Source organism: Schistocerca serialis, chromosome 10 (genome assembly GCF_023864345.2).
Source record: "Schistocerca serialis cubense isolate TAMUIC-IGC-003099 chromosome 10, iqSchSeri2.2, whole genome shotgun sequence".
Taxonomy (NCBI): Eukaryota; Metazoa; Arthropoda; class Insecta; order Orthoptera; family Acrididae; genus Schistocerca; species Schistocerca serialis.
The window spans coordinates 37,936,219-37,953,047 of NC_064647.1; the positions used below are offsets into that span (position 1 = coordinate 37,936,219).

Consider the following 16,829-nt stretch of genomic DNA (forward strand, 5'->3'; position numbering starts at 1 on the left):
TAGAGCTGGGTTTAGTGTTATTCTGTAGGGAAACACATCAAGTTTTTTTTAACTTGAACTAAAGATGTTGTATGTGGCTTCTGTTGATTATCCTACACACATCCCATCAGAAGTTAATTTCTTCCCAAACTCACTGTAGCATTGCAGGTGTAGCTTGCTCAGTGGTGTCAGGTTTGGGGAACGTGGGGGCCACACAATTGGCGGCATCATGGCCAATCCATTGACCTGGAAAGTGGTCACTAAGACAATCCTGGATGTCAGCCAGGTAGTGGGGTGGTGTACCATCTCGCATGAAATAAACATTTCGTTCTTGGCCATCCTCATTTATCTGTGGTATCAAGAATTGTTGTAACATATCCAGGAACACTAACCCATTGATGGTTCTCTCACAGAAAAAGAGGGATTGTACACTTCGTTCTTGCTCAATGCACAAAAGACATTCAGTTTAGGGCTCTCACGAACATGTTGCAATGTTCGATGCAAATTTTCACTGTCTCAAATCCTACAGTTGTGTGTGTTAACCTTGCCACTTAAGTGAAAAGTCGAGTCGCCGGAAAAGGTAATTTTGTCCAAGAAATGTAATTGATCTAACATATCAACACAGAAGTTCTTGCAAGTAATTTTATCAGTGTCTTTTATTGCTTGTACGATAATCAATCTGTAAGTTTCAGATGCAAACGATTTCTCAACATGCGCCAAACAGTTGTATATGGGATTTGCAGTTTGCGAGATATACACTGGGTCGATTTTGTAGGGCTGTTGACAAAACGTTGTCTCACTTGCTCAATGACGCTGTCAGATGTGCTTCGATGACCTGATGATTTCCCATGTCTTACTGAGCACCCTGTTTCTACAAAACATTTATGCTACTCATAAATTGTAGAACTACTGGGAGGATATTTAGTGTAATTGGTACAGAAATTGCACTGAGCTGTTGTCGCTGACTTCGATTCTTCAAACCAAAACACACAGCTAGCACACTCAAGTCCCGTGAAGGCAGCCGTCTTTAATGCAACTGCTACTAGTGCTCCTTATGGTACAATTCGGCACTAGCGAACTACGTGAGACAAAACTTGATGTATTTCCCTACAAATTGACACTACAATTACCTTTGTAGGTACTATGAATTAATTTACATGAATTTCCAGAGCTGTTAAGTCGTTTTTGAAACATCCTGTAAGCTCTTCAACATTTATGTCCCTCAAAAATAATTCGAGGAGCTACACCACAAAGTCTGCAGGAAGTTGCATGGCAATAGCAATGAAATGCTATTCCAGAAGAAGTAGATACACAACAGAGATGCGAAAAATAAGAGTAATGGAACTGTTTAAAGGCTTATGCAACTTTAACAATTCTAAAACAGAGCTTCAAATCTCTCTCTGGCACACAGACACACACACACACACACACACACACACACAAACACACAACTATTTAAGAAGTAGTATATGTTAACAGGATAACCAAATCCTCATAATACATCAGCACCAAGCCATGAAAACAATTTTCATCATTCATCATTCCTTATCCTTTCCAAACTAGTGTTTTCCTTTTATAATACTGCTAAAAATAATACTCTACCAAAAGCTCAACACACACATTTCCAGGTATAACCTCCACGCATTCACTATACCACACCAAAGTGAGTGGAATAAGTTTCATGGGCAACAACCATTTTGCATCTGGTATGTGATACATTAATTTCCATGTAAGGCTATTGGTTGTAGATTCTAAATGCACCCTTAGAAATGTGGTATCACATAACTTTTTTGAGATATTCACATTATGTATTATTTTCTTTACATTTTCAGTCAATTTTGCTATTTTTTATAATCAAAATATAAAAAGTGTCCCTATGGAGTTACTTTTTTGTGTTACATAATGTCAGTTTTAAAAACAGTCATTAGATAGCAGATGAGTTTTTTCTTGGCTGATTCTTTGTCAGAATGTTTTGAAGTTGCAATCTCAATCTGTAGTGAAAGGTGTGTACCTAATGGCAACAAACTTCTATCAGTAACTTTGGCTAATTCCGTGGATAATATGGATACACTTGAAATTGTAATCCTGCAGCTAAATGTAATCAATTGTAAACATTACAATTTACAATTTTGTTGAGAGTTTATTGGCTTTCTTAAGGCACATGAGACATAAAAAACAAGTACACTGTCGAGGAAAGGTCTATGAGACAAACATATACAGCATGAAAGGAAAATTTTAGGAACAAACCACTAGTTGTGCCAAGTCAAACTGCCTCCACTTCATATTAAATTTGACATGCTGAAGAATTTAGCAAAGGCTCTTGATAAACAATGTCAGACTTTCAATAATTTGAAAGAAGTTTTTCCTAGCATCACTGGGGCCAAGGTGAAATAAGACGAGTTTATCAGGCCACAAACCATAAAATTTTTGATTGATGAGACCTTTGATGCTAAACTTAAGAATGCCGAGTTACTTACTTGGATGTCCTCTAACAGACAAAGTCCATGGCTTCTGGTCAACAGAAGAGATGAGAATTTTGTTTCTTTAGGGTCTGAACTGTTGGACAACTAGAAAAAAATCAGGTGTAGAATATCACTAAAAATATACTTTGTACTTCGTTTTTTTTCCTACAAAACTTGGGTGCTTTTAGTGATGAACCCCTCCATTAAGACATTCCTACTAGCAAATGTCACTGTCAAGGATGCTGGAACCCTCCAATAACAACTGTTGCTTTGACATATGAGACATTTTACAATACAAAAGCATCCTATCCAATTTCTTCAAATAAACAGATGTTCAACTTTGTTTTCATGCTACAAGGGGCTTTTTGTATAATATGATGATTGTTTTAGTGCTTTATGTAAAGGTTTCAATAATTTTTCGATTATGTATATTAAACATTGATTTTATATATAAAAACAAAGATGAGGTGACTTACCGAACAAAAGCACTGGCAGGTCGATAGACACACAAACAAACACCTGTCTATCGACCTGCCAGCGCTTTTGTTCGGTAAGTCACCTCATCTTTGTTTTTATATATAATTTTTCCCACGTGGAATGTTTCCTTCTATTATATTGTAAACATTGATTTTATTAATGTTCACCACATATTGGAAGTAAAATAGACATAATTTTATTATTTTGTCTCTCAGAAACTTAACAATATGGAGAAAATATGACTGGACTTCTGAACTCAGCATCCAAAACTTAGGTAAATCCATACACTTAAATATGCAGAACAAAAATTCAACAATGAAAATAATCAATTATTATAAAAATGTAATTGGATGGGCCAATGGCTCCTTCTTGCAGCAGAAGGGTTGAAGGGGAAGGAAGAGGGGTGAACGGAAAGGAAATGGAGACGTTTAGGAAAAGGGGTAGAGTTCAGAAAAGTCACCCAGAATCCTGAGTCAGGGGAGACCTACCAGATGGGATGAGAAGGAAAGACTTTCCTTCTCATGTTCATCCGGTAAGTCTCCGCTGACCCGCGGTTCTGGGTGACTTCGGGGTGGGATAAGAAGAAAGTATTTCCCTCTCATCCCGTCCTGTAAGTCTCCCCTGACCCGGTGTTCTGCGTGACTTTTCTGAACTCTACCCCTTTTTCTAAACCTCTCCATTTCCTTTCCCTTCATTCCTCTTCCTTCCCCTTCAACCCTTCTGCTAGAAGGAGGAGCCACCTGCTCCAAAAGATTGCATAAGCAAAAACTTGCTTTTTATATATTTATGTTCCCCTACCACTGCTTGATGAGTAGAGATTTTATCTATCCAATTACATTATATAGAACAAAACTTCAGTTTGTTACCAATGTTATAGATTAAGTAAACTAAAATAAAGGTAACTACAGGACATGCAATGCATTCAAAGCTGCACACGTTACTAACACCAACAAAAGGTACAAAGAAAAGAGAGCAAATGATATTAATAGCACTCAAAGAACACTGCCTTATTCTATTGAATTAGATATTTTCAAAAACAGATAGGCATATTACCTGTCATTAATGCAAGTACTTCAAAACAGGCGGCATTTATCAAGCCGAGAGCAAGGACATTTTTATTTACACTTAGTTTCAACAACTGCCTAATATATACTCAACTGTTTCACGTCAGTAGAGTCCTTTTCACGCCGCCGCCGCACTACTTCCTTCAAGTCGAATGTCTTTTTCATTTTCAGGATTATGTCATTGACATGCCCCGAATTGACAAAAGGGCTAGTAACAAATTCTCTTATTTCTTCCACCATAGGTGGTATTTTTTCTCCTGGGTGTAAGGCACGGTAGGAAATGCAACTGAACAATTTGTGATGAGTTATATTAGTTATCTCATCTGATTTAAATGCCTCAGTTCCATCTGGTAAAGCACCCCTGTGAATGATACAATTATGACATACATCACAAATGGGAATATACAACAAATAAATACATAAATAAACGGCAGTGAATTTTTTCAAGGAACTATCTAACCATCCTACATTTCTCTAGTGCCAACATCAGCAATCAGAAGAATAAATTGTATTAAGTCATGAAACTGTAATATTTTTCAGGCTGCATGAGATTAATTGATCCTGAATATACGGGGTGAACTATGAAAAATGGACAGCTAATAAAGCGTTGTCAGTGGTGGGAGGGAGACGGTATACCTCGTTCACTTCGGGACTGTTCCCCAACTCAACAGTTGTGGAACTATGGATGAGAGAGTATTGCATGTTCATGTACAATACCTTTGTCCTAAATGCTAAGTCTGTCAATGCAGTATGGCTACATTAACTGCACAGCTCCAAACATCAATCTGACGCTATGATGGGTTACAGCTTCCACAACAGGGGGAGATATTTTTAAGAAGAAGCCACCAGACCATGAGAAAAACACAGGACATCTCAAAACATTGCCACAGTGAGAGATGCAATCTCAGAAGTCTGAGATGATCTGCATGTCTCCATGCACACTGTCTACAAATGAGCAGTGAGTCTGTAGGGCAAAAGTGTTGCAGTTGGATTTGAAACAAGATGACTTCTCTGTGTGTCCACATGTGATCTTTGAAGATGACTCAAATACAGTAACATTATTTTATGAACAATGAGTCACATTTTCACTTGAATGGGTCAGTTAACAAACACAGCTATTATTTTTCATTCCTTGGACAGCCTTTCATAATTCATGAGAGATGTCTTTGCTTCCTAATGTGACTGTGTGTCACGCATTTGCTGCTGTCATTGTAATCTGATTTTTTCCCCCCTAGGCTGACAGAGTAGCAAGTGACAGGGAACTGTTGAATGTTTCATAAACATCCTGAATGTGGAGACACAGATGTACATGAGGACTGATTATTTTCAACAGGCTGGTACATCATCACACACTGTAAATGCACCTGTGGCAGTTTGAAGAAACATTTTTTATTTTTCGTTTGGATGCTCTGCAGTGGCCACTAAGATCACCAGACTTGTCTGCTTGTGTCTTTTTTTTTTTCTTTCTATGACAAAAAGTCCCAAAGTTTAACACAGTCATAGGCTGACATTAAAGAAAAGGCAGGTTTGGTTGACCACCACCTGTTGAACTGAGTTATGAGTAACTTTTTAAAATTATAGTCAAGACAATGGCTGTCACCTGAGTGTTAACTTTTGTAAGTGATCATGCAAACCAAATACAATATGTTAATCACCGATTTTGTGCTCATTTGAAAACCGTCAGTTTCCGTATGCCACCCTGTATTATTATATCATCTTCATTATTACCCACTTTCCACAAAAAATTTATCCATTGGTTTCACAACATATTTTGCTGCAATTCGCTTTAAAAGCACAGCTAAAAAATTTATGATTGCTTTACTGAGCAATTCTCTACAGACATTTCTGCACACTGTAATGACTAAAACTGACTTAGAACATATTTGACAGATTTGTACATATCACTTAATATGAAGTTTTCAGGCATTTACTCCTACTGCATGAAATATAATGCAACCAAACTATTAGTTCATTGTCATTAAGAACATGTATAACAAACAAACATATGTACTATGAGGGGTATTCAGTAAGTAATGCAACACATTTTTATCCTCACCCAATTTTGGTTGAAAAAATGCGGAATTTGTTGTGGGACATCATGGAATATTCCCACTTAAGCCCATATAGTTTCATTAAGTTCCGATACGAGGTGGAAACACACGTAACCTTTAAAATGGCACCTATAAGGAAGGCACGTTCCACACAGACAGATGTCACTGAGTTTTTTGACAATAACCCACAGCATTACAGATATTCAAAGGTGCTTGCAGAATGTCTATGAAGACCTGGCAGAGAACAAAATCAAGGTGAGTTGTTGGGCAAAGCAGCCATCATAACTGGAACAATGTTGAGCAAACCTGTCCGATCTCTGGTGTACCAACTGGCAACACATAGATGCACCTTCTGCAATATTTCAACAAGAGGACACATTCATTCAAGGTGACCGAGATCACAAACGAACACCTCACTTCACAACTGGACACCTCTGTTGGTAGTGTTGACACTCGAGAGGAATTCACAAAACTTTATTGGCCAGTACTTTTTCGTCCAACCTACAGCCCAGATCTCCCACCTTTCAGCTTTCATGTGTTTGGCTCAATGAGTGGTGTACTCTGCAGAAAGCAGCAAGTGGATGATTGGGAGGTTACTAATGCAGCAAGACACTGCCTCCAACATCAACCAGGAGAGTGGTGCCATGCATGCGTACGGCCCTCCCAGTAAGGTGGCATAAGGCTGTCACATCGAACAGAGACTGTGTTGGAAAAAATAAGGTTTTGTAGCCCAAAGAGTAGGGAATAATATGGTGCACTCGAATCTTTAATAAAACAACCTGCTTTCAGAAAAAAAATGTGCTGTATTACTTATTGAATACACCTTTTACTATGACAACACAGTTTGTTGCAGATATATTATAGGATAAATGTTTCCTGGTTTTCTTGCCAAATCATATTTGTATGTAAACTCAAGGTTTTGATGACTTCCTGGGTGAATTATGTCACAGAGATGTCATGAAGTACCAGAATTTTCATATGCTACCAGAGATTAAGTCCATGTCTAGAGTAACACAGATTATTTCTTGGTAGGTCTCCAGCATTGAGCTGCACACAGCATCAACGACACACTGAATACCCTGATTTTGAAAAATCCGTTGCGCTGAGCACAGCCTCAGTTTTATGTCTGATGAAATAAAAATCCTTATTCCATGCATATTTCTAAAGTGAACCTGTTATCAGAGATGCTGCTAAGAGCAGAATGTGCAACAACAATGTCCCTTGGGGCAGTGACAATATCCTTGGTGGTTTGTGGATATAGGCACTTGATGCTGGAAGGATACAGAGAAATAAGCTGACTTATCCACCACATAACACAGCCAGTTCCTCCATCACAGACATCAACATAATCTCTGGAAACATGAACTTCTGTGACTCATGACTCCATGCCACAACTGGGCCAACTAAATGAAGTTCCACAAGGTTTACAACTAGCTCCTGCTGATGATGATACAGGAAGTTTATGAAAGCTTGAGTTAACATACAAATCCTACATGGCAATAAAAATGTGAAACCTTCATCCAGTATCTACTACTAGTAAATGTGGTAGTTTTATTCTAGATTTTGTTCCATATGACCTCCACCATTAACACAATGTCACATCAGATGTCACTGAATGAAATAGACAAAAATTACATGCACTGTAGGAATGAATAATTATGATAGTAATAGTCAGCCAGAATAACTCATTAATTTCAGCTGATGACACACACAGGATAAGTAACAAGACCACAATGGGGTATTGTTAGGAACATGTATGGCACTGATATGCAGTGGTTTTGTAAAATCCAATACAAGATAACAGTATCAGATACCCTGAGGTATTATCACAAAAAACAGTATATCCAAAATTAAATAAAACTCTAGGTTGGTTCTGTTGTGTCTAGACAAGACAGTCTAGACACAATGAGAGGAAGCCGAAAGGCACGCGCTACGCTCACGCAGATGGGCGTGAGGTCTGAAACAGGATACGTAATGAATGCTATAAAGAAAAGTACGTAGCTTCTGGAATACTTAACTTTAATCCATCCTTTTGGTACATCTGGAGATTGTGGCGATACAAGTGAGACTTTTTAGATACATGCAATGTTACTAATGGCGCCTTGCTAGGTCGTAGCCATTGACTTAGCTGAAGGCTATTCTAACTATCTGCTCGGCTAATGAGCAATGCTTCGTCCATGTAGTCGCTAGCAAAGTCATCCGTACAACTGGGGCGAGTGCTAGTCCGTATCTCGAGACCTGCCTTGTGGTGGCACTCGGTCTGCGATCACACAGTGGCGACACGTGGGTCCGACATGTACTAATGGAGCGCGGCCGATTTAAAGCTACCACCTAGCAAGTGTGGTGTCTGGCGGTGACACCACATTCCTCCCCCGCAAATCGGCGAACGGTCGTGTTATAAGGCTTCCGCCCGCCGTGGGGAGGACCCCATGTTGACGTATGCGATGAGGTGGGGAGCCGAACAACAGGCGAGGCTGTGCCACCCGCACCCGGCCATTCGGTCCGAGGGGAGCTAGGAAACGCCTGAAAACCTAGTCCAGGGTGCACGTCAACATGCGGTGTATGCGCCCGTAAAGAGACAGGAGGGGCCGAAGGGTCAATCTCCATTGCGTCGGGGTACCCAACGCGCGAAGACGCCATGCGGTCCGGAGCGGGCAAGAGTTCCATGGCGGAGGACAGCTGGTCACGGGAAGCGATCGGCGGCGCGTGACCCAGGGAGGCGCTTGGCGGCTGCAGCGAAGCGTCGAATGCGGGCGGCGCCGGCGGGAGAACAGGCGGCGGCGGCGGCTGCGGCAGCGGCAGCGGCGCGTCGCCATGGGGCAAAATGGAAGGCATCGTCGGTAACACCTGGGGATGAGGCGAGCCAGTAGATGGGTCCCCAGGGCGCTGACCGGACGGCACCGTCGCTGAAAGCAGACGGGGAGCGGCAGAACCCGTGCGACGACAGAGGCGCAGCTGATTGAGATGCCGACGCACCTCACGAGAGGCCCCCAAAACCAAATACATCGCGCGGCCTAGGCAGCGAAGAATGCGCCCTGCGAGCCAACGCCGTGAACCGCGATAGTTGCGATAGAATACAACGTCGCCTGGAGCAAAAGCAGGAGTCTGCCGCTGCACAGGAACCTGATGCGGCGGATGCAGCAAAGACATCAAGGTTTGATGAGGACGACCGTGGAGCAACTCAGCTGGCGAGCTACCATCTCAGGGCTGAGAGCGATTGTTGTTGTTGTTGTGGTCTTCAGTCCTGAGACTGGTTTGATGCAGCTCTCCATGCTACTCTATCCTGTGCAAGCTTTTTCATCTCCCAGTACCTACTGCAACCTACATCCTTCTGAATCTGCTTAGTGTATTCATCTCTTGGTCTCCCTCTACGATTTTTACCCTCCACGCTGCCCTCCAATACTAAATTGGTTATCCCTTGATGCCTCAGAACATGTCCTACCAACCGATCCCTTCTTCTGGTCAAGTTGTGCCACAAACTTCTCTTCTCCCCAATCCTATTCAATACTTCCTCATTAGTTATGTGATCTACCCATCTAATCTTCAGCATTCTTCTGTAGCACCACATTTCGAAAGCTTCTATTCTCTTCTTGTCCAAACTATTTATCGTCCATGTTTCACTTCCATACATGGCTACACTCCATACGAATACTTTCAGAAATGACTTCCTGACACTTAAATCTATACTGGATGTTAACAAATTTCTCTTCTTCAGAAACGCTTTCCTTGCCATTGCCAGCCTACATTTTATATCCTCTCTACTTCGACCATCATCAGTTATTTTGCTCCCCAAATAGCAAAACTCCTTTACTACTTTAAGTGCCTCATTTCCTAATCTAATTCCCTCAGCATCACCCGACTTAATTAGACTACATTCCATTATCCTTGTTTTGCTTTTGTTGATGTTCATCTTATATCCTCCTTTCAAGACACTGTCCATTCCATTCAACTGCTCTTCCAAGTCCTTTGCTGTCTCTGACAGAATTACAATGTCATCGGCGAACCTCAAAGTTTTTATTTCTCCTCCATGAATTTTAATACCTACTCCGAATTTTTCTTTTGTTTCCTTTACTGCTTGCTCAATATACAGATTGAACAACATCGGGGAGAGGCTATAACCCTGTCTTACTCCCTTCCCAACCACTGCTTCCTTTCATGTCCCTCGACTCTTATAACTGCCATCTGGTTTCTGTACAAATTGTAAATAGCCTTTCGCTCCCTGTATTTTACCCCTGCCACCTTTAGAATTTGAAAGAGAGTATTCCAGTCAACATTGTCAAAAGCTTTCTCTAAGTCTACAAATGCTAGAAACGTAGGTTTGCCTTTCCTTAATCTTTCTTCTAAGATAAGTCGTAAGGTCAGCGATACGAAGACAAAAAGAGCAACAACGCGTCCTCCCGAGAATGCGACTCTTTCAACTTCAACATCTGTGACTTGAAAGTCCGGACCAGTCGTTCAGCGGCACCATTTGACTGAGGCGAAAACGGTGCGGATGTCAGATGTTGAATACCATTGGCCTTGCAGAAAGACTGAAATTCTGCAGACATGAATTGTGGGCCATTGTCGGAAACAATAGTCTGCGGAAGACCTTCAATGCAAAAGATAGCAGACAACGCTTGGATGGTGGCAGAGGAAGTCGTGGAAGACATCCTGACAACAAAAGGAAAATTACTGAAGGCATCTACCAGAACCAACCATCGAGCATTCCAGAATGGAACAGCAAAATCGATGTGCAAGCGTTGCCAAGGGGAAGTGGCTTTTGGCCATGCAAAGACTTTCCGCGGCGGTGCGGATTGTTGTTCGGCACACGCCATGCAAGAAGAACACATATTCGTAATGGCAGCATCGATTCCGAACCAAGTACAGTGCTGACGAGCAAGTTGTTTCGTTCGCACTATACCCCAATGTCCTTGGTGAAGAAGCCATAAAACAGAGGACTGTAACGAACGTGGGACCACGACTCTGGACTGATCATTATCAGAACGCAACAACAAAACACCACGTCGAACAAAAAGTCTCTCCTTGTGAGCAAAAAATCAGCGAACCAACGGATCCTCGATCTGAGACTTTGACAAAGGCCATTGCGTAGCAACAAAACGCAAAACGGTAGCAAGGACAGGGTCAGCAGCTGTGGCTGTAGCTACACGACGAAAATCAATCGGAAACGATTCGACCACGTCATCAGTTTCCGCATCAATGAACATGCAAGCAAGTTCGGAAGAATCGAATGCTCTATCCTCAGCAACAGGCAAACGGGACAACGCATCGGCGTTTCCGTGCTTAGCAGTGGACCGATACAAGATATCGTAGCGGTACTGCGAGAGGAAAATAGACCAGCGAATGAATTTCTGCGCTGTACGTGGAGGTACAGGCTTGTTCGGATGAAAAAGCGATGTCAAAGGTTTGTGGTCTGTGATGATGGTAAAGTGACGACCATACAAGAAATCATGGAACTTTGTAACACCAAAGACGAGCGCCAAAGCTTCTTTCTCTATCTGTGAATAATTTCTTTGCGCCGATGAGAACAATTTGGACGCAAAGGCAATAGGGCGATCATGCGATCCATCTTTGTGCGCAAGCACAGCACCGATCCCGAAATCCGATGCATCTATCATCAACAAAAGGGGTTTCTGGGGATCGAATGGCGTAAGGCAAGTATTAGAAAGCAACGCCGATTTCAACTGGCAAAAAGCGCGTTCGCATTCCGTCGTCCAGACGAACGGAACACCTTTACGGCATAAGCGATGAAGCGGAGCTGAAAGGGAAGAGGCATTGCGCAGAAAGCGATGATAATAGTTAATATTACCCAACACACTCTGTAGCTGCTTCAAATTCTGCGGCGAAGGCAAGTCTTGTATGGCACGGAGGTGTTCTGGACTGGGATGTATGCCTTGTACATTTATGACATGTCCCAGATATGGTAAATCACGAGCAAAAAACACACATTTGTCCTACCGCAAGCGAAGACCATTTTGTCGCAACACTTGAAATAATGTTCGTAGGTGTGCTAAATGCTCATCTGCTGTCTTTCCGGAGATCACAATATCGTCCAGATAGTTCGCTGCAGTAGGGACCGACGCACAAACAGTTTGTAAATATTGCTGAAACAAGGCAGGGGCGGACGCACACCCAAATGGCAGTCTTTTGAATCGGTACAAACCAAGATGCGTGTTAACCACCAAGACGCGCTGGGATTCCTCGTCCACTGGTATTTGTAAGTACGCATCTGCTAGGTCCAACTTCGAAAAATATTTACCCGGGCACAGTTTATCAAAAAGATCTTCCTGGCGGGGTAAAGGATAAGTTGCAATCACTAATTGTGGATTCACTGTTGCCTTGAAGTCCACACAAAGTCTCCATTTTCCGGAAGGTTTTGGCAAAATTACTAAGGGTGAGGCCCAGAGAGAAGCCTGCACACGTTCAATTACACCTTGTGATTCCAAATAGTGTAATGTTCTTGCGACCTCATCACGCAATGCGTGAGGAACATTGCGCGCTCTGAAAAATTTCGGTTGTGCGATGACTTTCAGTTCCAAATGTGCTTCATAGTTTTTAGCGCAACCCAAGCCCGGTGCAAAAATGTCTGCAAATTCTTCACACAGACGAGAAACACTGTCTGAAGGCACAGTCGGATTCACTGATAGGACCTGATTTACTATAGACATGTTAAACAATTGAAATAAATCTAAACCAAACAAGTTCACTGCAGTAGAAGAACGAAGAACGTAAAATGACACAAGTTTTGTTTGTCCCTTGTATGTTGCAAGAAGAGTGCACTGTCCTAACACAGGGATATTCTGACCTGAATAACTATTTAACTTAACATTTGCGGCACGCAACGGGGGTTTGCCCAGTTGTTTGTACGTGTCGTGATTGATCAATGAAACAGCAGCTCCGGTATCGAGCTGGAATGGTATGACCTTGCCATTAAAGTCCAAATCTACAAAAAGTTTATTGTCCTGCTGATGACAAGAGCGACTGTCTTGTGCAATTTGAACTGACACTGGTACAGCATCACTTGCTAATGGACGTGATTTCCGGCGACGTCGACGCACACCTTTCGTGGGATGAACACAGTCACTGTTAGAGAAAGTGGCACTGGACGGAGTGGAATTAACTACATGCATGTCCATGGGCGAAGGTCCACGAGCCTGAGCGTCCTTGGTTTGATTCCTGTGCGAAGCAAAGGGCCTGGAATGATTAAGAGTGTCCGATCTGAGCTTTTTCTGGCAAACACTTTGAACATGTCCTTTTTTTTTTTACAGAAAAAGCAAATAGCTTGGCGTGACGGGCAATTTTCACGCGAATGTCTAGTAGCACACCACGGGCATGATTTCACTGCAGTTGTATGCTGTCGCGGCACACCTGGTTTAGAGCGTGGCGGCAGCTGCGCGGACGTGTGCGAGGGCAGTGTACCGGGCCGTGCAGCGCGCCCGGCGGGCCGGTTAATGTTACACACGGCTGGCGAAGTTGCAAATGATTCCTGAGCAAAGTCAAGCGTGTCTTGTCTATCCAATATGTCTATCACTTGTTGAAGGGAGGGATTAACTAGTTTCAAAATTTGCTCCCGTATACGAACATCAGAAACGTTCTGTACAATTGCATCACGTACCGTAGTATCTGAATAAGGAAGTCCACATTCACACTCAAAAGCACAATCCCTTGTAAGGCCTTGCAATGTTGCAACCCACTCCCTATTAGTTTGACCGGCCGTACGTTTTGTACGAAAGAAAGTATACCTTTTTGCAACGACATTGACTGTTTCTTTGAAATAGGCGTCCAATGCCGACAAAATTTCTTCGTAGGACAGAGTTGCTACGTCGCGGCGGGGAAATAATTTCACTATCACACGGTACGTTTGCACCCCTACACACGCCAATAAATGAGGCTGCTGCTCGTTACCTTGAATTCTGTAGGCGGCGAGATGAAATCCAAACTGGCGTGACCACTCCGTCCATGTTTCCTGAGCTGGGTCAAACGGCCTAAAAGGCGGTGCAACTGCGAGTTGTGGCTGTGGTAGCGGTGGAGCGGCAGCTGCCGCATTGTTTTGCAGTGCACGTTGACCCTGGACGAGCTGTCCAAGGGCATCCAATAACGCCTGCGTCTGCTGATTCTGCAAGCGATAAAATTCGGACAGTACATCTGGCGAAGCTATGACACAACTAAATGTAAGCAATTAGAAAGAACAAGACCCTTTCCGTTGACTCGTCGCCAAAAAATGTTGTGTCTAGACAAGACAGACTAGACACAATGAGAGGAAGCCGAAAGGCACGCGCTGCGCTCACGCAGATGGGCATGAGGTCTGAAACAGGATACGTAATGAATGCTATAAAGAAAAGTACGTAGCTTCTGGAATACTTAACTTTAATCCATCCTTTTGGTACATCTGGAGATTGTGGCGATACAAGTGAGACTTTTTAGATACATGCAATGTTACTAATGGCGCCTTGCTAGGTCGTAGCCATTGACTTAGCTGAAGGCTATTCTAACTATCTGCTCAGCTAATGAGCAATGCTTCGTCCATGTAGTCGCTAGCAAAGTCGTCCGTACAACTGGGGCGAGTGCTAGTCCGTATCTCGAGACCTGCCTTGTGGTGGCGCTCGGTCTGCGATCACACAGTGGCGACACGCGGGTCCGACATGTACTAATGGACCACGGCCGATTTAAAGCTACCACCTAGCAAGTGTGGTGTCTGGCGGTGACACCACAGGTTCATTCATTCATAATATTCTGTAGATTTCATGCAGACAAAAATCAGTGAATGTGAAACAAGTCAAAACAAAGAATACAAAGGAGACAGTCTTACAAAGTTTTGTTTTCTAGTCACCCTATAGTGCAGACAGTATAATCTGGCAGTCTGTTACAGACATACACAAATTAGAATTTTGACCACCAGAGGGGAGAGGAGCAATGTAGAGGAAAAAGCCCTGCCTCCCTCTCACAATGTGGCCAGCCTACAACCATGTTCTGTTTTTCTGTGAAAGATGGACCGATACAGGGTCATAGGATTCGCTGATCCCTTCTGCTGTTTTGATGGTCATAACCTAACCTGGTGATGGACCAGAATTAGTTTCTTTATTCAGTTCAAAATAAGAAAACAATGTACAATACAAAGCCTTTAGTAATGGTTATTGTTGTGACAGTGCCACGAGATTTAAAAGTGCCGCTACGTCAGTACGCGAACACGGCGATAGAGGCGCTCCGCAGCTCGGCCGAGCACAGGAGCGCCACCTGGCTATGAATGATGCCGGCCGCATGTCACGGCACGGCAGTCGAATGACAGATACGGAGTCAGTAGCATGTAACCCGCTATTGTTTCTACTTTGGTGTATCCATGCAATGTATTAGTGATTAAAGGTCATAACACTTTTTGGCGACGAGGTCGGATATTTTTTTTCCTGCGTTGCGGGATTGTGTGTTCGTGTCGGGTCAGACATGGAACAGTTTCTGCAAGTGCTCATTGAACAACAAACACAGCTGACGGCTGCTATTCAGGCGTTGTCGACGTCGCTTACTCATCGTCTGTCTTTCTCTTCTCTGCCTCCGTTCCCTCCTTACGACGAGGCCGCTGAAGACTGGGAGGATTATGAGAAGCATTTGCGGCAACACTTCTTGGCTTTCGGCGTTGTCGACGCTCCTATGTGTAAGTCGTTATTTATATCTTGGATTTCCCCACGGATCTATCAGCTGCTATCTCAGTTAGCCCCTCTGCGGGAACCTGCCTCTCTGCCTTCCAGGAAATGTGTGACTTATTGTCTAACTACCACCGAAAAAACACCCACGTCGTGGCCGCCCGCGTGGCGTTCTACCGGTGTCGTAAACAGCCCCATCAATCTTACCGGGCTTGGGCGGCGGAACTACACAGTCTGAGTAGGAAATGTCAGTTTGTCACGGACACTCATCATGAGTCTTATGCTGATTCAATGGTTCGGGACGCTATTCTATGGCTTGCTCCTGATAAAGAAGTTCGTTGTCGGAAGTTCTCAGCATCGCTCAATCTTTTGAAGTGTCTCACACTGCTGGTGCGCAAATAGACGCGTGGTGTGATGTAGGCGCCGTAGAGACCACTTTCGACGCGGACAATTTGCCTGTTTCACAGGGGAATGACGATGTGGCGGCAGTTCACTCGCATCAACAACGTCGCGTTAGGCCGCCACGCTCGTAGTGAAAACAGTAACCACAGAAGCAGGTTCGTTCCGCACTTCCTTCTTGTCCACGTTGTTTCGTACAGCATGACAGGGCCGCGTGTCCAAAACGTTGGGCCACGTGTCATTCATGTAGGAAAAAAGGCCACATTGCTTCTGTGTGTCAGTCCCCTAAAGTTCCTGGCGACGAGGACAAGGCATCAAACATGGATGTTAACTGTGTGCTTTCTCAAACAAATAAGTTGTTTGTTACTGTTCGTGCTCTGGATAAAGACATTCGCATGCAAGTGGACACTGGCTCTGCGGTAACTCTCATTAATTCTCGCACGTATTTGGAGCTGGGCTCCCTCCCTTGTCTCCAGTTACGCGAAATCTACGAACTTATAATAAGCCAGTTTGATGCTTCCACTGCCTACAAGTCTGTTGTTAGGCCCCTCACGTTTTATGTGGTGGATCATGCGGGCACTGAAAACCTGTTCGGTTATGATGCTTTCCAGTTACTCGGGTTCTCCATTGATGATGATGTGCACCTCATATCTGAGGATATTCCGTATCAACAGCTGGATGGATTGTGTTCTGAATTCTTGTCTGTGTTCTCTGCTGGTCTGGGTCATGCCAAGGATTTTGTAGCCCACATTACTCTTAAGCCTA

The 16,829-nt window shown here is 43.3% G+C and overlaps 1 protein-coding gene across 1 annotated transcript in view; it reads right to left on the reverse strand.

The window, feature by feature from the left end:
- LOC126425094 (X-ray repair cross-complementing protein 5) overlaps window positions 1–16,829 on the reverse strand; it is a 187,238-nt gene that overhangs the window by 46,380 nt on the left and 124,029 nt on the right. Inside the window, exon 11 of the mRNA XM_050088012.1 lies at window positions 4,077–4,343. Coding sequence (XP_049943969.1) covers window positions 4,077–4,343 — 267 coding nt within the window. The remainder of the gene's footprint in view (window positions 1–4,076; window positions 4,344–16,829) is intronic.